Below are 24007 nucleotides of genomic sequence, written 5' to 3'. Positions count from 1 at the left end.
GGTGATTCCTGAGGTTATTTGAAACAAAAAAATGTAAATATATTAATAGCATCACATTCATAATTACAGAATTTCAACACAATTTCAAAACGCATCATAGTGAAGTGAGCGCTAGACATATTTGTTGCCATAACTACATCTAGGGGTTGATGAAAGACATCGTGTATCAGGTTAAGTTACAAACACGCGAAGAGTTGCTTCAACACGTTCTGGATGCCGGGGCGACAATAAGGAAGGAACGTGTGAATCTCCAAAATGCTACATGTGCGATTCACAACCTTGACATTCAGTGATGCATTTTTTAACATGTGATTTAAATATACTCTAAATGATAGAGACTGATACATAAACAACCAATTGTTTTTTCAAATTACTGTATCTCCGTCATTATGAATGTGATCCCATTAACATTTTTTCTTGTAAATAACCTTAGGAGTCACCTCCATATACCGGGGGACAACTTCCTGAAAATAATTTATATAGGGTAAACTAGGGTCTGTTGGACAGTCGGACATGTTGGACACTCTGTACTTTAACATGTTACCTCGCCACTTGTGGGCATCACATTCTGCTAGAAGTCAATGACGGAAGTAGCCCCACTCGTGGCTACTTCCGTCATTGACTTCTAGCAGAATGTGATGCCCACAAGTGGCGAGGTAACATGTTAAAGTACAGAGTGTCCAACATGCCCGACTGTCCAACAGACCCTGGTTTACCATATAATATATAAAATTTACTGTATATATAATTATATTAGTAGGTCTATATCTGGTTTTGATTACGTTCAATTAATGAATTCTACAAAACTTCTTAGCTACCGGCATAGTTCGGGTGATAGTGCGTTTTCCTGCTGATCGGATGTGCTCGGGCGTGGATTCGATTACCGCTTGGGCTGATTAGGATTTTTTCCGAGGTTTTCCCAAACCGTAAGGCAAATGTCAGGTAGGACCTAATCTATAGCGAATCCTCGGCCTCATCTCGCCAAATAGTATCTCGCTATTACCAATTCCATCCACGCTAAATAACCCAGTACTTGATATAGCGTCGTTAAATAACTAAGTAAATAAGACTCCTTCATTTGCATCATTTAAACAAACTACTTCGTATATATAATATAAATGGTAGTTACTTTTTCAATTGATTAAACAGATTATAGTATTTGTTTTATTCAGATTTGAAGGGTCGACGGAATATCAACCTTTTTGGTACTTGCGTATGAACTACGGAACCTCATTAGTGGAAAAGATTCAACAGCCGTAGCGATAATTATTTCCGGGATTAGAATGAATATTAAAATAAATACAGAAACCGGTAGAACGTGTAGCAGAGTGGAGAAAGTTGACTCATCAAAGATTTACAATTATCCTTCATGTACATACATTGTCATTATATGAACTCTCTGCTATATTTCGCCAAGTCGATTATCGCCATTAACATAACTCCTAGATAAGTAATGATTGTTGTGACATGTTCTGTACTTGAATTTCCGCAATGACACTGATAGAGGTATCACTACTTTAGTTAAGAACAGGAAAAATGCTCTTATCGAAATAGAAATTTTGCCCATATTAAAAGGAGAAAGTCGCAGAAAATGGCGATGAAAATTCCTTATGTCCTCATTAATTCTTTATAACATCCAAAAGGCGTGCTATATAAACCCACAAGAACTTCTTCCCAACATTCAAAGTCGGTGATTGCTTACGGTAATTACATTCGTGCAGGTGAGTCTCAGCTTTTTATTTTCTATACTATCGTATAGGCCTGTATGTATTTCAGTTCAGATTATTGACAACTATTCTGTACTTCACGGCAGAATGTCAATGCTCACTTTTAAAGTTGCGTGGTGGCTGCTGTCTTTGTTCTAAGTTCTAACACTAAAAAAAAAAAAATGTTTTGAAAATAGCACTGAATGAGAAGTACAAGAGCAGTGACATAATCATTGTAACTTCATAAAATATAAAATTATTTCGTTCTGAACTCAATATAGTAGATCCTAATAACCCATGTCATCTTCTTCTCGGTCGTTCCATATTTTTCTCTTTAGACAGTTCGTGAAAACCCGAGTTCGATTCCCGATTAGAACACAGGAATTATTCCTTGCGTTTGTCCATGGTCAGGAAGTTAGCGTACGTTCAGGTTTGAGACCTGTTCTGGTGTCATGTATTCATAGTCACCCTATCATAATATCATCGGGGCAGCGTAACTCTGCCTTCCAGGCACCCCAACCTCAAAAGTGGGTAACAAATAAGTCACTGTCAGGAGTGACCAGAAATGTTGAATGACCACCTGACGGCATTTCAGAAAAAATATTTATAAGATTGTCATGAAATGCAGGAACTTACGGTTCATTTTGTATGATGCTTATATTAATTGTTCCTGATGCATTTTTCATTTGTTTATTTTTAATTTTTACTTCGGTCTTTATTCCTTTTTTTTCTTAATGCATCCAGCTGGTTATTTCAATTGTACAGTGTTTCTTTTTACACACTACATTTTCTCTTCTACATTGTCTAAGGACCATGGGCGATTTTACGCAGCAGGATTTTGGAACAAAAAATGTGTGATTAATTATCACTTATCCAATAATTTTGTAAATTGTACATCCTTTAAAATATTTATATAGTATTTTCGGTTCAGGTATTGTACTTTTACATTTTGATGAAAGCAATAGCTTACTCTCGATATCTCAATTCTAGCTGCTATCATACGTAAGTCAGACTCAATTCCACCTACTAGCGAAAGTAGGATAATAGTGACAAGTAGCTTAAAGATCAGCTGACTGCAATGATTTGCTATTTTTCCTTCATCAGTGCTTGCTTTTCATCTAAAGAAACCACTACGTATCGTAATTTTTGTAATGGTTCCCTTAAAGAAATGATCTGATATAATAGACATATTCATTTATTGTGAAATCCGTCGACATTCCACAGTGGCCGCCACAATCAAACAAGAAACTTTTCCCTACAGGATATCTCACTGCTCTGTGTACGAGAGTGAGTAATGCAATTCTAGATTCCCTACTAACCGCTATGTTTGGAGGTGTCTACAGGTATGTTAAAAACACTGTAACTTACTGCTAGTTTTTACCTTAACGTAAGCCATAACAATAAAAGGTTTTAGCATGAACCGTCAACGCTTATCTATTTAACAAATTTATTAGTTTGCAATAATTTGTTACATTTATTTGGTTTTTAACGTTTTCGGCTTGATTAAGCCATCTTCAGAAAAGTTTATGCCTATATGCATGAGGTTGGTACATGTATATGTGATACAAATAAATAAACCAGAAGTAAATGAACATATAGCAAGATTAAAACAATTACTATGTTAAAACTAGGCTATGTGAGCCATGATCAAAGTTATTAAAATTATTACATACTAAATTAAAACATATACGATAAGTTGTGGTTGAGACAACTCTTACCACCTTCAGCGTCTACAGGGATATCTCCACAGCACCCATGATTCTGATTCACCAATTCTCAATCAGATCTGGAATTCAATACAGATACCAACCTGTCTCAACCACAGCTGTATCGTATATGTTTTAATTTAGTATGTAATAATTTTAATAAGTTTGATCATGGCTCACATAGCCTAGTTTTAACATAGTAATTGTTTTAATCTTGCTATATGTTCATTTACTTCTATAGAGATACATGTTAATTGGTTTATTTATTTGCATCACATATACATGTACCAACCTCATGCACATGGGCATAAACTTTTCTCAAGATGGCTTAATCAAGCCGAAAACGTTAAAAACCAAATAAATGTAACAAATTATTGCAAACTAATAAATTTGTTAAATGGATAAGCATTGACGGTTCATGATAAAACCTTTTATTGTTATTGTATCAGCTTATCGGCCCCATCATGCCTTTTAAATTTTTAACGTAAGCCGGTAAAATGTAACGTGAGGTACTGAGTTGCAACTCCAACATTTCTTCCCCATTATTTGATACTGTTTAAATTTAGTGTTTAAGCTATAAGGTTTACTTCACTACAGGCAACAGTTCCTCGAATATACGCATATTACAGATACCACAATTGTTAGTCCTTTTGTAATTGTTAGGTTGGCACAATTTGAGATATTTATCAGGCAAAGTAACGTACTTTTATTAATTTCACCAATTTTATTCCTATTCCATATTTTGAATATAGTTATTTTCGCGATTATAATAGGCCTATAACATAATACATTGCGGAACTATTATTATTATTATTATTATTATTATTATTATTATTATTTTATGTAGTGAATTGTGTGTGTAGCTACTGTTTTCATCACATTTCATAATACAACTTTTTAGTAGATAACATGGTGCTTTAGTTTTGAAGGTTGGTAGCATTGACGTACTAGCCATATTTGATCATTGGTATAACCGCGTCGCTGTTATTTCAGGCAGCCAATCACGATGCAGCTCGGCTACATTTTAAACGTGCGCGTCTGGTCACTGGTCACTGATAACTTTACGCACTTCCACTGCAGCCACATTTTTTTACTTGGTCATTTAAAGATGCTGTAGGTTACTTACAAGGGAGCCTTCTATCATGGTGAATTGAAAAGGCAGTAATGCCGTATATTTTTGGAAAGAGGAGGCAAAAGTATGTCAGCAGATGAAATTTTTCCGCCTGAGCTCTATAGGGATAAAAGATATGGGACTGTAAATTTAACATGACAGTCTGTGGGAAGTGACTCAATGTGCTCACTCAAAGGTTAAAATGAAGTTGTTTCTGAAGTCACTGCATTGCAAACGAGATATTCAGCTGTTGTGCATCTGAATTGCGAACATTATGGATATCGATCTTCATGCAATGAAGAAATGCTGAGCAAAAATACTTTCGAAAGCATATCCTTCATATCTGCCTTCCGCATATTCGCTGAACCAGATGCATATGATTTGATGTTATATGAGTCAGCAAGTTTATCTTTAGAGAACATTTTCTGTGAATCGGCTGACAGAAGATACATTGGGAAGGAGATTTGTCCGTCCATGGAAAAGACTGGCATAATCATGTGGGAGTACATCGTCGCAGCCTCTGATACTACTGTGGGATAAAATTTCTTCCCTCCTTTGAAACGCAGGGTTCGCCCGGAGTGAATCTCTTTTTTCAAATAACTTTGATCAGTGTTGAGGATCTAGCGAAAACTGATGCCACGATCGATGAACAACTGCTTCATCTTCGACACGAAGCTGTCTGATTTCTGCTTCATTTCTGTCTCTTTGCTGCGAAGTTTCTACTCACTTTATGCGCCACAGAAGGAGAAACGGTACGATTCCGCTGCTTGAATCTCCGTACCCACGAGTCAGAAGCTCTGAAGTTAAGACGGTCGTCAGGATCAATTTGAGCATTCACTTATATGCCCCAAAGCCTGATAGTTCTGTCATGTATGACAGCGTTCGTACTTGAGAGTTCTTTGACATCTTGCAGACCCATGGCATTATTATCTGCCATTCGAGGGTTCTTCTTCTTCTTCTTCTTCTTCTTCTTCTTCTTCTTCTTCTTCTTCACTTTTGCATGGTAATCGTAAAGAATCTTCCGTGTGATGAGAAGGGATCGATTTTTTTTTTACAGAGGTGAAGGATCGTCTCTTTCCGCTGACTGTATCGTTCGTATAGTCGAGCTATTTCTGCTCGTAATCGTCTTCGACTACGTTTTGATTCTTTTAGGAGAGGGACGTAAGAAGACGTGCTGCTTTGCGACGACGCGATGTCTCCGTCTCTTCAGCGTCCTCCGCTTTCTGGCCGTCTATTTGGCGTCTCGTCATTAGTTCGTCATCTATGTCATCATAATCTTGCTGCCCATCTTCCACGTCCAAATCTGGTGTTTCATCAATAAGAGCGACGTGTACGTTTCCACGGCCTCCTGTTAACTCATTCTTCAACTGATGAAGCATCCGGATGAATACGACTGACTGTTTAGCGTCACTGGTCCCAAAAGTCGCGCACCACCATCTGAACCACAACTTTCGGATCCATCCTGTATATGGCACAAATGAAACGTAAGAGTAGCTGTAACACCAGAATTAGCTCGAGAAAGACTTACCTTCCCGTAATAAAAGTAGGTGATCGCATCCTAGCGATAATACGCTGTATTATTTAAAACGCACAACAGCTGCAATATCTCGTTTGCAATGCAGTGACTTAAAAGATAACTTCATTTTAACCTTTAAGTGTGCACATTGAGTCACTTGCCACAGAATGTCATGTTAAATTTACAGTCCCATAACTTTTGTTCCTATGGAGCTCAGGCGGAAAAATTGCACCTGCTGACTTACTTCTGCCTCCTCTTTCCAAAAATATGCGGCATTACCGCCTTTTCAATTCACCATGATAGAAGGTTCCCTTGTTAGCGTCGGTGTCGATGGGATTGGTTGGCCTTACGGTTGGCAGCAATATCGTAAAAACCCAACCCGGCAATCACCTCACGCTGGAATCGAACTCACATCCGAGCTCAACTCCGAATCGGCAGGCGAGCGCCTTAACCGACTGAGCTACGTCGATGACCTGCCACATTTAATATACAATTGTCAATTAATATAATGTCCTGCTCGGTGGCAAGTAGGAATAGAATGTGCAACAACATGATCAGAATAAGACGTAAGAAATAATAGCGACGCGGCTGTACGCATCACATATTGTTTTGAATATAGCAGGGGCTATCGGTAATTGAGATCTTATAATTGAATCGGTCATTGCAGAAAGGGGATAAGTCATAAAATCTTACTTTTGAGATAATCAATAAAAACTGTTTTATTCTTCCAATACTGGAGTAATCATTATAAATATTTTTTTTACTTTGTTTATGAATAGTGAAGTATAATACATTATGTTAGACATCTGACATCTCAAACACTTTTGTTTAAAGTTGTTTAATCGAACCATGACTTATCCCCTTTCTGCAAGGAATTGTTAAATATAGAACAAAAAATATATAATTTACAAGTTTAGCCTAATGTAATATTTGAAATCAAACTAAATATTAATAATTACAATGATAACGATGTTTTTGTGTGTAATTACTACATTACTGTCATCATTTACATAATTATTTTTTTCATTTTAATCATTATTCCTACTACAGAAATATACCAATATGTGAATTTATATCACAGTTTTAAATCAAAACTCTACTTTCAAACTAATACTTAAAAACTGCATATAGGAGAGCACAATAAAAATACACTAAAGTACTACACAAAATCATTTGTTTCAATTGTTATAGAGTGTATTGTTTGACGTTGGAAGCCACGTCATTTGTAGATTCCTTGTCACAATGTGGCCAGTTCAGGATCTCTTCGTAAAAGAAAGTGTGTTCCAATGGAATGTATTGCCTCACTTTCGATACGTCTCCAAGCTTTTTTTTCGTATTAATGGGAATTTTCCCAATGTATGCTTTTGTGTAGCCATTACTATACGTCCAGAACCTGGTTTTTTCATACAGAATCTTTGTTTCCTCATTTCACTACCAATGAACAAACTGGCAGTCACACATCCTGGATCATCTTTAGAGTAAACAAATTCACTGAATTGTGCTGAAGAAAACATATTATCTTTCCCTTTTTTCCTCAGTGTGTCTAATGAGCAGGTGGTTTTCTTGTAATACTCTGGCCACCAGTATTTAAAATTCAAAATATCATCAGTAGTAACTGATTATACAGAAAATCTGTTGTTTGTGTTTGCCTGGTGGATCAAGGTATTGTATTGGTCTGGCACATTAACCCTGTCTGTCTTACTTAGTTTGTGCTTCACTGCACCAAAGTTGCGGTCACAGGGAAGAAATGAATGGCCTCGTGAAAAATAATGAATGATTTTGTTAAATGTACCCATTTGGGTCAGTGCAAGTAACAATAGAATTAAGGTATGATTTTTATTTTGCCCTCCACAGTTATCAGAGAAAAGATACAATTCCTTGACTGAAGAAGGGATGTTATTTTCAGTGTAGTTCAGAAGGAACACACTTCATTTGAAGATTTGTGGCCTATACCTTCATGATAGGAATAGAAGTGAGCCGTATGGTCATTGAAATTGTGAATGTTGAAAATTGATGACCCAAAATTGCGTCTAAACAAACAAAGAGTAGTTTCTTGTCCACATTGTTCTCCTGTCGTACGGGCTGCTACAGAGTTCCCAAAAGAATTGACGTACCAATGCCTTCAGTTTATTTTTCTTATTTACATCTCTGCGGTAGTTAATTTCATTGCGTTTACGTTTACCACTAATAACACAGTTTACTACTTCTAGCTTATCTGTCATTTTCCTTATCAGCTGATGGGCGCGTAACTTATTAGGTCCGCGGCACTCAGTTGCGTCACGTCGTCAGTCAGTGCAGGAAGAAGGTAAGTCGCTGACTTGTCCCCTTTCTGCAATGACTGCGCTGCTTATGGTACTCTGCTTTGCGTTGAGAATGAGCAAATTTGTCCCATTTCTGTATGGAAATGTGTGTCTAGGTCTGGAGAAAGCAATGACACTCTTAACTCATTTTCGCGTTTTTCATGACTTATCCCCTTTCTGCAATGACCGATTCAATTGGATAAAGAAAATATGAAAACATTATAAATAACAGAATTCCGTGTCTCGACTGTTCATCGAGGGCGAAGGTTGCCCAGTCAACTGATGGCCTCACGCCTCATTAGGAGATGAACTATCATCTATGTAATCGGTAGGGGGCGTGTGGTAAGCACTATGTCTCTTATGTGTTGCATTATTAGTTTAATTCCTGATTTACAGTACACCTAAGTTAGAAGACAACCTTTCGTTTTCTGTATTGCAGAAAAAATGCATTTCCTATTCTCAGACTCAGTGCCAGCTCATGAATTGTAATTATGGAGGGCTCAGTTATACCAAATTGGAATACAGTAGGCCTATATAAACAATGGACTTTTATAAGCAAATTATGCGCAGAGAGAACATGCGTCCATCTTATTTGGATTAAAACAAGCAAGCAACTACAAACGAATCGTAATTATTTCCATAGGAAGGCTTCGTCCCACATTCCCTTTCCAAAACCCGTAACTGTAGATGTTAAATAACTGAGAGCTATAAATCTGTTTTAAGACTTAGATATCTGAAGTAATTAATCATCCGATAATATATCTCTCCAATAGCTATAATTTTTGTTTCTTCGAATGAAAGTTAAAAATTCTATTATTTACACTTCTTATACTTCATGAAAGGTAATAATGATTTACTTGTAACGATTAATTTTTCGGTATTATAGACTTACTTCTATTACTATTAATCTGGTTTTATAAGGCGTTCCTCTTTTCAGAGACGTTTAAAAATATCCTGAGGAAATGGAGAAGTCTACATTTGCTTTGTCCCTTGTGGTCATAATCCTCATTCAGGTAAGTTCCTTCCAATACTTTGATCCTCTTTTGTAAACAAGTTTACCAGTTCTTCAAGTCAAAATCTGTCATCCTCGGTGCTTGGATTATTACCATGCTTCTTCCCTTTATACTCGAGGTTTAAAAATCGGCCGAATTCAATGTACCGTTTTCAAGGGCGATTAAATCTTCAGCTGGACTCCCTTCCAATTTCTGTTTCAAGTACAAAAAAATAATTAGATGAAAACTTCAATGTTAAGACCATAATTTTATCTTCATGTTATAACATGTCTCAATATAACACAAGTTATTTTTAAAATTTTCAAACAATGAGTATTTTAGAAACGACTTACTTTACACTTATACTACGAGAATGAAAAACTACAAAAATAAAACCAGAAATTCTTTGGCAAAGACCAAATTTAAAATTCTATCGTTTTAATTCAAATTCACAAAAAGAAATACCAACACAATTTCAAGACTGATTGTTTATGTCTAAAACCATATTCAGAAATAACAATGGCTAGATATCTCCAATCGACATATATTTAGTTCACCTTTCGTTCAATTACTTATTTAGCATATTGACATTAATATAACGTTCACTCTAATGTGAACAAATAGATTTATTTCAAAATTTAGTTAATATGAATCATTCAATGTCTGTTTAGAATTTTGATCAATAGAGAGGAACAGAGATTAAGGGTGTTTGAGAGTAAGGTTCTTAGGAAAATATTTGGGGCTAAGAGGGATGAAGTTACAAGAGAACGTAGAAAGTTGCACAACGCAGAACTGCACTCTTTGTATTCTTCACCTGACATAATTAGGAACATGAAATCCAAATGTTTGAGATGGCCAGGGCATGTGGCACGTATGGGCGAATCCAGAAGTGCTTATAGAGTGTTAGTTGGGAGACCGGAGGGAAAAAGACCTTTGGGGAGGCCGAGACTTGATGGGAGGATAATGTTAAAATGGATTTGGAGGAGGTGGGATATGATGATAGAGACTGGATTAATCTTGCACAAGATAGGACCAATGACGGGATTATTTGAGGGCGGCAATAAACCTCCGGGTTCCTTAAAAGCCATTTGTAAGTAAGTAAGTAAGTAAGTGAATAAGTAAGTAAGTAAGTAAGTAGGTAAGTAAGTAAGTAAGAAATAATTAAATTTCTGCTATTCTTCCTTAAATTTAATGAAATATGAACAAATATGCTTATGCTTATATCTCCTTAAATCCACTACAGTGTGAACCAATAACTTTGTTTCACAATTTTTATTAATATAAATAATTAAATTTTTGCTTAATTCTCCTTAAATTTAATCCAATACTGACAAATAGTTTCGTATTGCGATTTTGATCAATAGAAATAATAAAATTAAACTTCTGCTTACATCTCCTTAAATATACACTCTTGTGTGAACCAAGAAATAAAATCACTCTAAAAATTGTATCAGGAGTGACACAATAGTATATTATGATACAAGGTTGGGAAGAACCTTTTACAAAATCGAGGAAAAGTTTGAAAAAGGAGCAGAGCAAGTTTCTCTATTTCCGAGATTTTGTAATGCACTTCACAAATGTGTATTGTATAACAGTTTTTGCACGAAAATATTCTTACATTTGGGAATACAATGTATTTTACATTGAGAATTTAGAGCCATATTATTTCAAAGCCTTCTCAAAACTGCACTGTAATAGTAACTATGTAACAATATGGGCACTGTAATGGGTCTATTTCAGTATAGTTTTATGTTATAAAGAATGGTTTCCCTAGAAACAAGTTTCTGTGTAGGAATTCCAAATTTGAAGACCTAAAAACAATAGCTGTAAATACAACAAACAACACGATGGTGCAAAAACGCTATTTCAGATTCAATATGATGTTAAAACACAAGAGTTTTGTATCACTCTTTTTACGAAGAAGAAAGGTCACCATTTAACAAATGAATAAACAATACGCAGTTTACTGCAACGCAATGAGCTAAATGCTTGTTGTGTTTTACAGAATTTGTAGGAGAACATCAGTGTCGTTTCCGCCGTGAATATGATATTCGGGGAACTCCGAATTACAAGTCGATAATGTTATGTTATGTTATGGCACGTTTAAAGAAAATGGATCTGTTAACATGCCACACACTGGCGACATCAAGTCCCAAGACGACTGTCCGCAGAGATGGCTATAACATACATAAATTTATCTAAAAGTTTATACTCTTACCGCATGAAACATGTTGACGCATTACACTTTGTGAATCTCCAGAAACAGATTTCGTTGGCTTTTCTACCATAGTTGCGACAAGAAACTCTAGTGGACACGTTGGTCCAACAATATGGCGTACCGCCTCACTAAGGAAAGTAGCTGTGAATAACATTTGTCATCAACTGATGCGATTTTGGTAGGCCAATTACGTGGTTTTCAAATTCTCTACACTTGACGCCGATTTCCTTGTTTGAGGTTTTGTAAGAATTAATATTTTTGCAGAGCATCCCAGAGATCTCAAAACAAAGATTTCCACAGTTTTTGAAGAAATTACCCCGAGATGTTAGATCATACATGGGAGGAATGAGCCTCACGATACGAAGTATGTTGTGGGGACTTTGTGGTATGATCTGGTCACCATTCCTTCTAGAATGTATTTAAAAATTGCTGAAAAAATAGTAACCGTTTTCATGTGACAGTGTTTATACTTTGTATTTTCAAACGAATCGTTCTGTATCGTATATCAGACACTCTTCTTGAATGTTTCCTTTATGTCACTTCAATGCTTCATTTGTCACATTTAGTAAACGTCCAATTGAATCATTTTAAGGGCTTAAATCAGGAAAAGTAAATCTGTGGGAAATTGAAGAAAACTATGTTAGTGGAAAATTATTTGGAAGTGTGTAATTCCGAACATGTCGGCTGATAGTCTATGTTACAGTTGTTGGTTTTTAAATTAATTGTGCGCATTATTGCACACTTAAGGTTTTATTGAGATTTAAAATATGAAAAAGCTGCCCTTTAATAAACATCAATTCTATAACAAGCAAAATCAAATACGATACAGATATTTTCGTGCTGTTCTTGAATTACTTTACTGGAAATCATACACATCAACAAACATATTGTTCAATAATTATAAATAAAAATATAGGAAAATACCATAAATAATGACGAGAAATCTTTGCACTTGGGATATACCGTTTTCCAGTCATCGCACGTTGCATTACTGTCTGTAGGCCAGCTGAAAAGTTCTTCATAAAATGCCGTATGCTCACTTGAAATGTAAGGCCTACTGATTAATCTTTCCCAGTCTGTTTCTTTCTGTTTTATTGGCACTTTTCCTACTGGGTAAACTAGACTTGTTAGTGGAGAAGCATATTCTCGGAGAAGTGTCTTGACGAATGTGGGACTTACTAATTCATTGATATTACTCGATACTTTGATGTATCCAACTCTGTTAAGTGTATACTCAATGTGGAATTAGGTACACATTGCAACATTGATTATCTCATTTCTTTGTTTGTAACGTCTTTCTTTAGAAACAGCAGTCTTTTTGTCATGTTTTGTCTGTTGAGCTGTTCACACTCAGTCAGCACTGCCAATTGAATAGTTTTGAAACGATGCATGTCATTTTCTAATGACCAATAAAACAAATTGTGATTTTAACTTGCTTCTAAGAAGCGAACAAACAATGCTACTGGGGCCCTTTCAAGCAAGAACGATGGGTTTATTATTGTACTTTCGAAACTACGATAAAAATGGAAATGTAAAAATCATGATTTACACCCTTTTAAAAAAATGCAATTCAATTGTTGAAGATGAAAATACTATTTAATAAAATAGCAATCTAAATCATTCATTTAAACTATTATTAAATATTATTGGAAAATGAGTATTTTGCTGCAGTTACTAATGTCCAAATTTTTGCTATTACAGGGAAGTTACAACACTGCACAAGATTCAAGGAGCAAGGGTATGTGGATTTTAAATGTATTTAAATGGCAATGTTGTCAAATTTTCTAATATTTGTTAAACCACAGAGTATTAATAAGATTACACATGTGAGTTATTCGCGTCATAAAGGCTTAGTAATTTTTACCATATGACTTTGGATTGAAATTTTAAATTCAAATTAAACTTACACTCCAATAATCATACATATATTAAATAGGCCTACTTCTAGTATTCCGAGCAATAGTACTATCGGTATATGATGTAACAATGTGAGCGTCATAAAGAGAATTTAGATTGTTACGTATACATATTTTTTATTTAACCCTAGACTGGTGGCGCTTGTAAGATTTACATGAGAGGTGGCGCGGTGTCATTTTTGACCCCACCAATAAAATGTCGTTCAATACTATGCAAAATCAATATTTTTGGTTATGTAAGGTTATATCATACTTATATGTACTTTTTAAAACTTCATATTATTGAAAATAATCCTTGGATATACATCATGGTAGTTACAAACACAAATTAAATTTTATACAGCTCACCTGATGAAATTACAGGAACCGGTGCGGTAACTTGTGTAACATACACCGTAGGGCTAATTGAAATTAACACTGTTCACTTCACTAACAAAAAATAACAGTGAAAATGTTATGGGCAGTAACAACAAGAACACAAATTTTGACTTTTTATACACAACTTTTACACACAATTTCACTATGAACTTTGCACACTTGTTGTTTGAATTTTGCGCATGTAAGATTTGTTTTCCTATCGACATTTCTTGGGCATATATTACAACGCTTTCTCTTCTTCTGTAGGGGTTCCTTATCTTGATTCTTCTGCTCTGTTGTACCTGCAAATTGTTGTATTTTCTCAGTCAGGAGTTTTGGTAGTGTGGTGATAGTAGCCCTCTGCTGCATATGTTCATGAAGAAGACTGAGAGCAAGTCTTCTCAAATACACTCGCCTCGGTTCGTTGAGTCCTGTATTAGCCTGAGCAATAATTTGAGAATTGATTCCACTGACATTTAGCATGAAGTAAAATATGGTAAGAGGCCAAGGATTGCTTTTCCTAGATACAGAATACGATTCACACATCTGATCCACTATATCCACACCACCTTTAGTTTCATTACAAAATGTTACTATGTCTGGTTTCTTCGCATCTCCAGATTCTTTGTCAATTGCATTGCTGTGATGCATTGTTGACAATACAAGAACCACTTTTCCTTTCTTGGGAATGTACGACACCAGAGTTCCTTCTCTGAAAGCGAATGCGCTGGTATGTTCTTCCTTATTTTTCGTTGTCAGGAATTCTGGAGGGATTTCTTTCTTATTCTTCCTCACCGTACCAACAATGGTAAGTTTATGAGTTTTCAGTAACTCTTCCGCCAAGGGGATGCTTGTGAACCAATTGTCGAAAGTGATATTACGACCAGTTTTCGAAATTGGTTCAATTAGTCTCTTCACTACATCTCCAGAAGAATTGCTGATTCGGTATGGGCCATCTGGCTGCTTTCCTGCATAAATTTCCATCTGCAGGGTACAATACATTCGAGCATCGACCAAGCAGAATACCTTGATGCCATATTTAGCTGGTTTGTTTCGTATAAATTGTCTAAATGAATATCTTCCTCGGAATCCTACTAAACTTTCGTCTATAGTGCAGTACTCACTAACAGTGTAATTACTCTTGCAATTTTGCACAAAAATGTCAAAAATTTCTCTAATTGGTGCCAATCTATCCACCTTCTTTCGCTCTTCTCTGTCACTTTTATCATCAAACCGGAGACATCTGAGGAGGAACTTGAATCTTTGTTGCGACATTACACAGGGAAATATTTCTATTCCAGTCCCATCTCTAGACCATAAGTTTTCCGTATTCAGATGAGACGACTTCAACAATCCAGCAAGAAAAAGCAAGCCAATCAGAGATTTCATTTCAGTTATATTTGTTGAGTTCGCGTTTCTTTCCCTACTGTAATTTTCTTTTATTCTGTCGATTTCACAATTGGTGAATATGACAATACTTTGTAACATATCATCGGTAAAACAAATATTCCAAGCCTCCATCGGAGATTTAGCATTTTTAGCTGCACGTTTTACGCCCGGCAAATGAGACACTATGTTGTGGGCGCGAGTACGCGAATTCTGAGGAGGCTGAATTGTTTTCCACACTGTAAGTCCATCTTTCCCATAAATGTTGCATGATATTTTAGAAAGAGGAATGTCTTCATCACTGCTATCTTCTCTCTCTTCTGCACTTTGTTCACTTTCACTATTATAATTCACTATTTCGACTGCATCTTCAATTTCGCTGCTTTCCCCGCCTAAGATTTCTTCTTCTTCCTCGACAGATTTTATTAGAGATAAAATCCGTGCTTGATCTTCCTCGTAACTCATTGTAAATTATGAAAAAACTAATGTATTAAAATCAGTCATTAAAACTGCAACGTGATAACTCAACTTCTCGATAGCAGATCACTCAGTAAACTACAGACACGCAGCACTTGCTAGACAAGCAACGGGACTGGTGGCGTGGGGTATTTCCTGCACTTTTCAATACACGGTTTTAAAAATAAGCTCTTTTCTGAAGATTATAGCCTCCAATCCCCATGTTACTGACCTCAAGCAATAGGCAAGGAATGTAGGGAAAGGTAAGGGGTTGGTAAAGTGCGATTCGGTAATAATATTTTCCACTGCACGTAAATCAATTTGGATGGGGTCATAAAATCCCCCGCGCCACCACTCTAGGGGGAATAGTTTTATTATATCTTAGTGTATTTTTAACTATATTAAAGTTCTGAGGATATTTGATATAATACTAACGTTCCCACAACCAATATTAATAATGAATTAATGATACCTCACTATAATATATTATGTTTCCAGCATTAACTCTGCTGGTAAAGGGTTACAATCCGGTATCTCGTGTAGTTTTAGATTAAATGTCCGCTACTCACCGACTCCATATCGTCAATTCGTCCAGTGTTGATATAAAAAGGAGATCTAGCGTTCTTAAGTCGAATTTAGTAATATTCTGAATAGGCCTAACAGTAGTAGTAAACATGTACAATCAACTTAAAGAAATGAAGATACATTATGTATATTTACAGGTGATGCCTTGACGACGCTGCAGAATAAATTTCAAGAATATGTCCCATCATTTAAGTATACTCTCAAGTTAAAAGAAGATATTATTAGAGATATTGAACATTATTATAACGATCTTGTGGAGTTAAACAAACAACGTTCAGGTAAGTGGAATCTTTAAGACTTCCACGGTTGATAGGCTGTGTAGAAATTCGGTTAAAGAACCACACGCTGACGCCTTGATGGTGAAATCTGTAAATAGTTCCGAAGCGTCGGACGTACCAAATCTGAATATATGAATGAAATTCCAAGTCATTCTTCCTAAGTGAAATAATATATTGTTACGTTTGGTCTTGTACACTGTTCTCATTAATTTATAGTTACAACTTTTATGGCTAAAAACAAATTTCAGCTAAACGAAAAATGGTGCCGTATTTATAGGCTTTAGAGTTGCAGGAACGTACACTGGTGTTAATAACTTTCTAAAATTTCCTTTAACTTCCATGACCGATTTTGGTCCCCATATAAAATTAACACTTCGTTATTAACGATCAAGTAAGCTACCTGATTGGATTCACGATCACATATTGGCATCTGAGAATAAATAAAGAAATCAAAAGGAATTATAAGGTATCGTAACCGAATGCACATACACCAGAACTTTTATATTTATAAAAAAATAAATAGCGATTATTTACTCACTTGCACGTACAGACGATATGAAGTATTGCGTCGTATATATTGCACATAATTGTGTCATTGGTTGAAAACATTATACTGGTACCGCAAATGATACAAAAGATTCCGAGGCCACACTTAAATACAATACGAGAATGTTAAACAAGATTGAATTTTTATGAATTACGCCTACGGATATTAGCATTTAATTACATATTTTTTAAGTGGTGCTATCTCGCCAAATACCATCACGATACCACTAATCCTATCAGCGCTAAGTAACGCACTAGCTAATCCAGCGTCGTTAATGAACCACTTAGAAATAAAAATCTATTATTACAAATAGATTCATTACTCATTCAATTTGATTTTAAAACTTGCCTTAATATTCAGAATCTCAACTTTATCAGTCTCACCAATTTTGCCCTTTTGTTCACCTCCTGTCAGACGATTAAAAAGAGATCTGAAGAACGATTTCGAGGAATGCATTTCAGATATTTCTTGATATTACCAGATAATATAATCTTTATTTTCATTTCGCCTGTATGATTACGCAAGTTTGGATTGTTCTTGCATATTCTGAGTGTGTGTTTATATCACTCAGAACATGTCATAGAATTTATCACGAAATTGTCTTCATATATATATATATAGCCTACTGTGTAACACGCCAAGTAACTTTCCCTCTTAAAGAACGGTAAGTCTGATCGGACAAAGCGCGGGGACTTCAATAGGAACATATTGAATACTAGGGGCTTGAGGGATTTTCAAACACAATGCATTAAAACTGATGGCTTAAAATCAAATACTTGAATGATTCTTTAACTCAATGGATTGTAAAGAAAACTAAGTAGCCCGCTGTAGAGATATCTCAATTTCGGATCGGCCTACGTGGCGCAGTGGATATAGTGCTTGACTTCTGTGTCCGAGGTTGAGGTGTCGATCCTGCCTAGGTCGAAGGTAAACCCGTCTTAGCCCAAACTCATTACAGATGTACAAATTGTTTATAAATGACTAAATAATGTTAATTATAAGCTATAGAAGTCTTGTTTATTGAGAATTCATGGAAAATCATATTTACAAACGGACTGTAGGGGTGCCACCTGTAGGTGACATTGAGCAATAAATCTTATTGGCACATTTAATGACTGCAATATCATATTTTATTCAGTGGAGAATATTTAAAATAGCATGGATGAGACTGAATCGCTGGCTGGATGTCTGTATGGATCTTTCCCATAGAGACCACAACATACTTGCACGATATTTAGCCGGAATTCACAATATTTCAAGTATTTTTGTATTTAATCTCTTCTTGATACTAACCACGCATTATGACAGGCTGCATCGAGATCAAATGCAAAAAGTAGGTACCACCATTTCGTTCCATGAAAGCTCACTTTCAAAGAATGAACATTTTTGTCAAATCTATCTACTCTTCCCATGTATTTGATGTACTATTCAATAACCGAAGGGCAATCCACTTGAATTTTGCTTCGTTTCCCTGCAATAACACTGACTCGATTTGATTTCAAAATTGGAGTTACATTGTGTCAGTTTGAAGCAAGAGTGGCAATATTATTATCATGCCATCGAACAACAGCATCATCCTGTGTCACAGCGAAATATATTGCACCACGATTGCACTTTTCCATGTGCTTAGCATCATTTTTCAACCACACACTTCCCCATGGGTTTTTCTCTAATGATTCCTGTTCCTCCATTTGTGTTCAGTAAAACTGACAACAACTTGAGACTTGTGAAGAAATTGTCAAAGTAAAAACTAAGGTGAAAAAGCTGCCGGTAATCTGCTTTCAAGTTCCAACACAACAGCAGTTACTAACCCATATTCTGCTTAGCCTGTTTAGCTCCTTGGTATGGTTCAAACGCAGCGAGATAGCCAAAACGTGTAGCTGCTGGCCATAGTTTATATCCAAAACGCAATGGCTTTCCATGAATATGCTGATTGGCACCATGTCTCCCACAATAGGGAACCATTGTTTCATGAATAGATTTGCGACTCAGACTGTTGGCCAAAATTATCATTCAGAATCTCAAAGTATCTTCGGACTTTACCAAATTCATCGTTAGGAGGAAGATTGAAATTGTCCGAAAGATGTAAATATTTATGGATTCCTGTAAACCTACTTCTCCTCATGGTATTGGATACAAGTTCATTGTGTACATCTGATTTCGTTTCGCAAAACATTGTTATGCTTTGGGGAGACATGTAGCCCGTCATTAAGAGAATGTCAATGTAAACTTTTTATATCATTTGTGTCCAATTCAATACAATGTTTTCTTAGTAGGGCATACAATTTTGACATTTTACACATGACAGCGAGTATTTCTTTCCTGAACAGGAGCTCGAAACATTAGACAGGAGTAAGTTTTGATTCCTTATAATCTGTAAATGTTTCATCTACGTCACCTCTTCCAGATTTACAAGTAAAGATTTCTTCTTTGTCAGATCACTCTTTATTACGAAAAGAAATATTAGAAGTAGATTATTTTGTTTCTTTTTCTCTGCTGCAGTCTGACTAATACTAGAAATAGTTTGTCTTTCATCGCGAGAAATGTTAGAATAACACTGTGTTCTTTCGTAGACCATAATTATTTCTTCCATGTATATTCATATCTGAATTCGGCAGTTTGTTTTTGTCTGTTTAAAATTGAATGTTTATTTCCTCAATATAAGAATTGGAAATTGTTATCTCGTCAATTGTTGATGGTCTCGGGTTATTTCCTTCATCATTATCTATCAGTACATCATTGGCAGAAGTAACGTTGACTTCAAATGTAGATCTGAGTATTCTTCCTGGAAGATGGTTGATGTCACTGGTTGTTTCGTCACCACTTTCCTCATCGATAACTGGTCCATCAGCTGGTGGAAATATGGTAATATCACAGACGATGCTTCAACTGTATCTTCGTCCATCATCTCCAGTATTTCATACACAGTCAGACTATAGAAGAAAAATAAGTAACATAACTATACTAATATAATGAGATCAGACCTTTAATGTATCTGACCGATGTCACCTGGAGGTGACATGTCACTTTGTGGTCCCTATATACACTATATGCACCTTTTTTACTTGTTTCTGAAAACTGCATATAACATATCAATAGTTTAGTAATGTATATATGGAAACAAAAATAAAACTACTTAACTCTTAGTTCTATTTTCACAAGCCATTATGTGAAGTGCGCACAAAGTTGAGATTCTTCTGCATCCACGCTGATGTTTTCTTCTCTACTGCTGCAGATTTACGAGCTAGTCGCTAAAAATGGTTGAAATTCAGTTACCAGATGTCTATTAAGGCATTGTCGACGGCGATTTATGTTTAAATATAATTATTGGTAATTTTGGACAGCAATTTAGGGAGCGTCACCTGTAGGTGACATTGGGACATCAAGAGTTAAGTGTGCTTAAATACGACAGATTCATGTCAGTAGATTTACTGGCATGTAAAAGAACTACTACGAGACGAAATTCCGGCACACTAGCGCTGATAGAACCTTGGTAGTTGCGAGCTTCGTTGAATAGAAATAATTAATTAATCTCAATTTCAGTCAAACATAAGCAGGGACGGCTCGTCCATAAGAGCTGCGGAGCTGCAGCACTCCCTACTTTGACAGGAAAATAAAAATAATATTTGTTTTAATTTGTAGAAGAATTGTTACAGCTTTTATTGGTAAATTGCTTTATATTTCATCTGGTTGGGAATATGTACTATTATCTTATGCATAATCTTTTTGCGCGTCGACTGTACTGGAATTGACACTGCATTCAAAGTCGTCCTGGGATCTGAAGGGTGGGACAGATCATAGAGAGTGTATCTTGCTTGGTCAGAGGGTAGAGAGGTGAAGGGAAGCAGAGAGAACTGCCGCTGTTTAAAACCCATATTTCGCTGCAGTGGCTTGCAGAGCCAAGATCTTTCCTCCCCTTCCACACCGCTATTGTAATTCTACGTCAAATGGATTCTCTATTCCTTTGAAACTTAATGACAAAATTTTTATTTTCTCTTCACATACTTATTGTTGTAGAATCTTATCGAGTTAATATAACGAAATTAATATTCTCTTTTGCCTTATTATTAAGTATAAATCCAGCCTCCAGCAGAACTATTTGCCTTAACTCAAAATGATTGCACGAGTAGAATCATTTTGATACAGCACGTAAAATACGAAAGAGACTTCTTTTCCAGTTTTAGAAAATTGTTTACCATCAATATATCTGAGTGTTGCTTTGGTGTGACGTCTTAGTACCGTAACTTAACCATTGCAAATGTGCAAGCATGAGTGTGTGTGAATTACAGATTATTAATTTTATTTTTCTCAACTTTCCCTTGCGGAGAAAATTGATGTAATGAAGTGAAATTAAAGGGTCGTTCGTTACCCGACATAAATCTTACTCAAGCTTCATCCAGCCGAAATAGTGCATATATGTAAGGAAGTATAAGAATGAAATGTACACCGAGTATTTGTGGTTGCCTCCTCTTCGGTGGTGATACTACATACTCTAGGAGTGGTGTGACAGATTTAGGACATTTGCCCCTAAAAATTAAAAAGCACGAATCTTCGCAATCTCACGTGAAAAATGTTGTTTCATTGGCTATGTTAGGCAAAACTAATATTGCTGCGCAATTAAGTGAAACGAACAGAACAAACATTCTCAAACATAATCAAGAAGTGAGAAAAAAATCGTGAAATTATTAAAAAAAAATATTGATTTTATCAAATTTTGTGGCCAATACGAACTTCCCCATAGGAGACATGACGAAAAAAACGATTCGAAGGACTCTGGTGTATTTCGTGGGTTGCTACAGTCCGTGAGTAATCTAAACGAGCTGTCCACACCTGTGGAGTAACGGTGAGCGCGTCTGGCCGCGAAACCGGGTGACCCGGGTTCAAATCCCGGTCGGGGCAAGTTACCTGGTTGAGGTTTTTTCCGGGGTTTTCCCTCAACCCAATACGAGCAAATGCTGGGTGCTGCACCCTGGACTCATTTCACCGGCATTATCACCTTCATATCATTCAGACGCTAAATAACCTAGATGTTGATAAATTTAAACGAGTCTCTCAAAAATAATTTTGAACATGCCACTGTTTAAAGGTAATTCTAAAACAATTTAGAATGAACTGGTAGATTGCAAGTTGAGTGTCTGCCGATCAGAAATTCAGACTGAAATCGATGGTATTAGTTTTTTTTAGCGATTAGCAAATGATGTCACAGACATCTCCCAACTAAGTCAGAAAGTTTTGGTTTTTCGATATGTAGTGCATTTATTTTTGTCCTATACTTATTAGTAATGATGTCAAGAAGTGAAATTTGTATGTACCAAAATCTACTGCAGCTCTCCCAATCCACAAGTTCACGGCCGCCACTGAACATAAGGCTGAATTATTGTTTTATTGGTGTTCGTTGCACCCGGAGATCTGTTTAATCCACCCAGGGCATCCGTAGAACTATACATAACGGATAAATCCATTGATGAAGCACGGTACGAACGTTTCTTACAAAGTGAAAATTTCCATGTGTTCAAGTGAATCGATTTTATGTAGTTTTGTGTGATACCTTACCTGTCTGAAGTTTTGACTTACTTGGACACTTTCAACATTAACATTCAAGGCAATTATGTGAATAGGTCTATATTTTACATTGAAGATGAGATTGAGGCAAAGATTAAAATGTTATAGTTATGAGAAATTCGAGATGAAGCTGATAACGTCACTAATAGTCCTATTTCAACACTAAAAATATTCTGTAGTTCACTGGCAAAATGTTGCTTCCAGAAGTTAAGCAATTACCTTCTTAATTTAGTGTTTAGCTTTAGAAATTACTTTCCTGAACCAAATACTAGAAAGCTTACACAAAAATACTTTTAGATGTGGCGATGCACAATTTATTCCTCTGCTGCGGAATTCATTGAAAACATATTTTAAATAATGTAGAGTGGACTAATTCTGGGTGATGGTCTTTACTCATTATAAAAATTACATGGAAAACGTTGAAATATCAAAATCCCTTTCTACCACATGTCTTTGTGAACAAAGATATTAGAAATTTTGTTACATGAAGAACAAGCGTAGAAATCAGCTCGATATTGATCCAAATTTGAGATTGAAATATGAAATACTGAACTCGATGTAGAAGAGATTGTTTGAAGTACTTAGGTTGAATAGCTGCTGGACGTGTCATATTTAGTTCACTCGTAATTAAATCGTCTTTTCCTAATTAAATGAAGTTATCTAAAAAGCAGTTGTTTCGCATAAATAATTACTCTATCAAAATTTTCGGAGGCAAGGAACCTGTGATTTAATACGATAAAAAATGGAGGCGACGTAATAATGTCTCATTTTCTGTAAATTTCATCAATTTAATGTAGCCTATATCTTTTCAGGTGACAAAGTTGATCAACTTCTAGTAAGCAGCCTTAGAAGTATTATTTCTAAACGCATTCCAGACTCTGAGAATTACGTAACTGAAGAAGAGAAGACCCTGAATATGGGAAGAGAAATGATTAAGTATCTTAAAGCTTCAGTAGAACAGCTAGAAACCATGTAAATCTTAGTAACGTTTCACTGTAACATTTTATATCTATCTTATGTTCTTGGATTTTATCACACTATTCGGTCTACTACTGAAATTGTACGAGTAAATTTCCAAATATAAGAAAATAAAAATATTTATGTCTTTCACTCTCGGTTGTTCATTTTATTTATTGAAATATTACTGTATTTTACTGTGTTAACACTCCTGCTACCTAGGTTTTTCACAACTTACTATTACTAAGGGGGTTCATATAATTACCCCCATCAAAATTATATGTTACTGATCTTTGTTAAGCATTTGGAATATAAACAATTTATGTATTATTGACTATAGACTTACAAAAAGTGTAAAAATATAAAATAATCATTGTATTTTTTTAAATACAGGATGATTAAAACTCCTTTTGT

The 24007-nt window shown here is 35.7% G+C and overlaps 1 protein-coding gene across 1 annotated transcript; it reads left to right on the top strand.

Annotated features, from left to right (window-relative positions):
- Window positions 1–1651: 1651 nt before the first annotated feature.
- Window positions 1652–23746, top strand: LOC138715369 (uncharacterized). Its single transcript, XM_069848215.1, has 5 exons — window positions 1652–1721; window positions 9277–9352; window positions 13251–13287; window positions 16387–16527; window positions 23449–23746. Exons 2-5 carry the CDS (start codon window positions 9302–9304, stop codon window positions 23610–23612), a joined length of 393 nt encoding a protein of 130 aa, XP_069704316.1. The 5' UTR covers window positions 1652–1721; window positions 9277–9301; the 3' UTR covers window positions 23613–23746.
- The last annotated feature ends 261 nt before the right edge of the window (window positions 23747–24007 follow it).

Source organism: Periplaneta americana, chromosome 15 (assembly GCF_040183065.1).
Source record: "Periplaneta americana isolate PAMFEO1 chromosome 15, P.americana_PAMFEO1_priV1, whole genome shotgun sequence".
NCBI classification, from domain to species: domain Eukaryota; kingdom Metazoa; phylum Arthropoda; class Insecta; order Blattodea; family Blattidae; genus Periplaneta; species Periplaneta americana.
The sequence above is the reverse complement of the archived record's forward strand: the minus strand, read 5'-3'. Positions and strand labels throughout refer to the sequence as shown.

Bases quoted from the DNA above. Each gene is read 5' to 3' on its own strand.
- LOC138715369 (XM_069848215.1), top strand. From the start codon at position 9,302: ATGGAGAAGTCTACATTTGCTTTGTCCCTTGTGGTCATAATCCTCATT. The intron at 9,353-13,250 runs GTAAGTTCCTTC...TTGCTATTACAG, and splicing joins TGGTCATAATCCTCATTCAG to GGAAGTTACAACACTGCACA. The intron at 13,288-16,386 runs GTATGTGGATTT...GTATATTTACAG, and splicing joins ACAAGATTCAAGGAGCAAGG to GTGATGCCTTGACGACGCTG.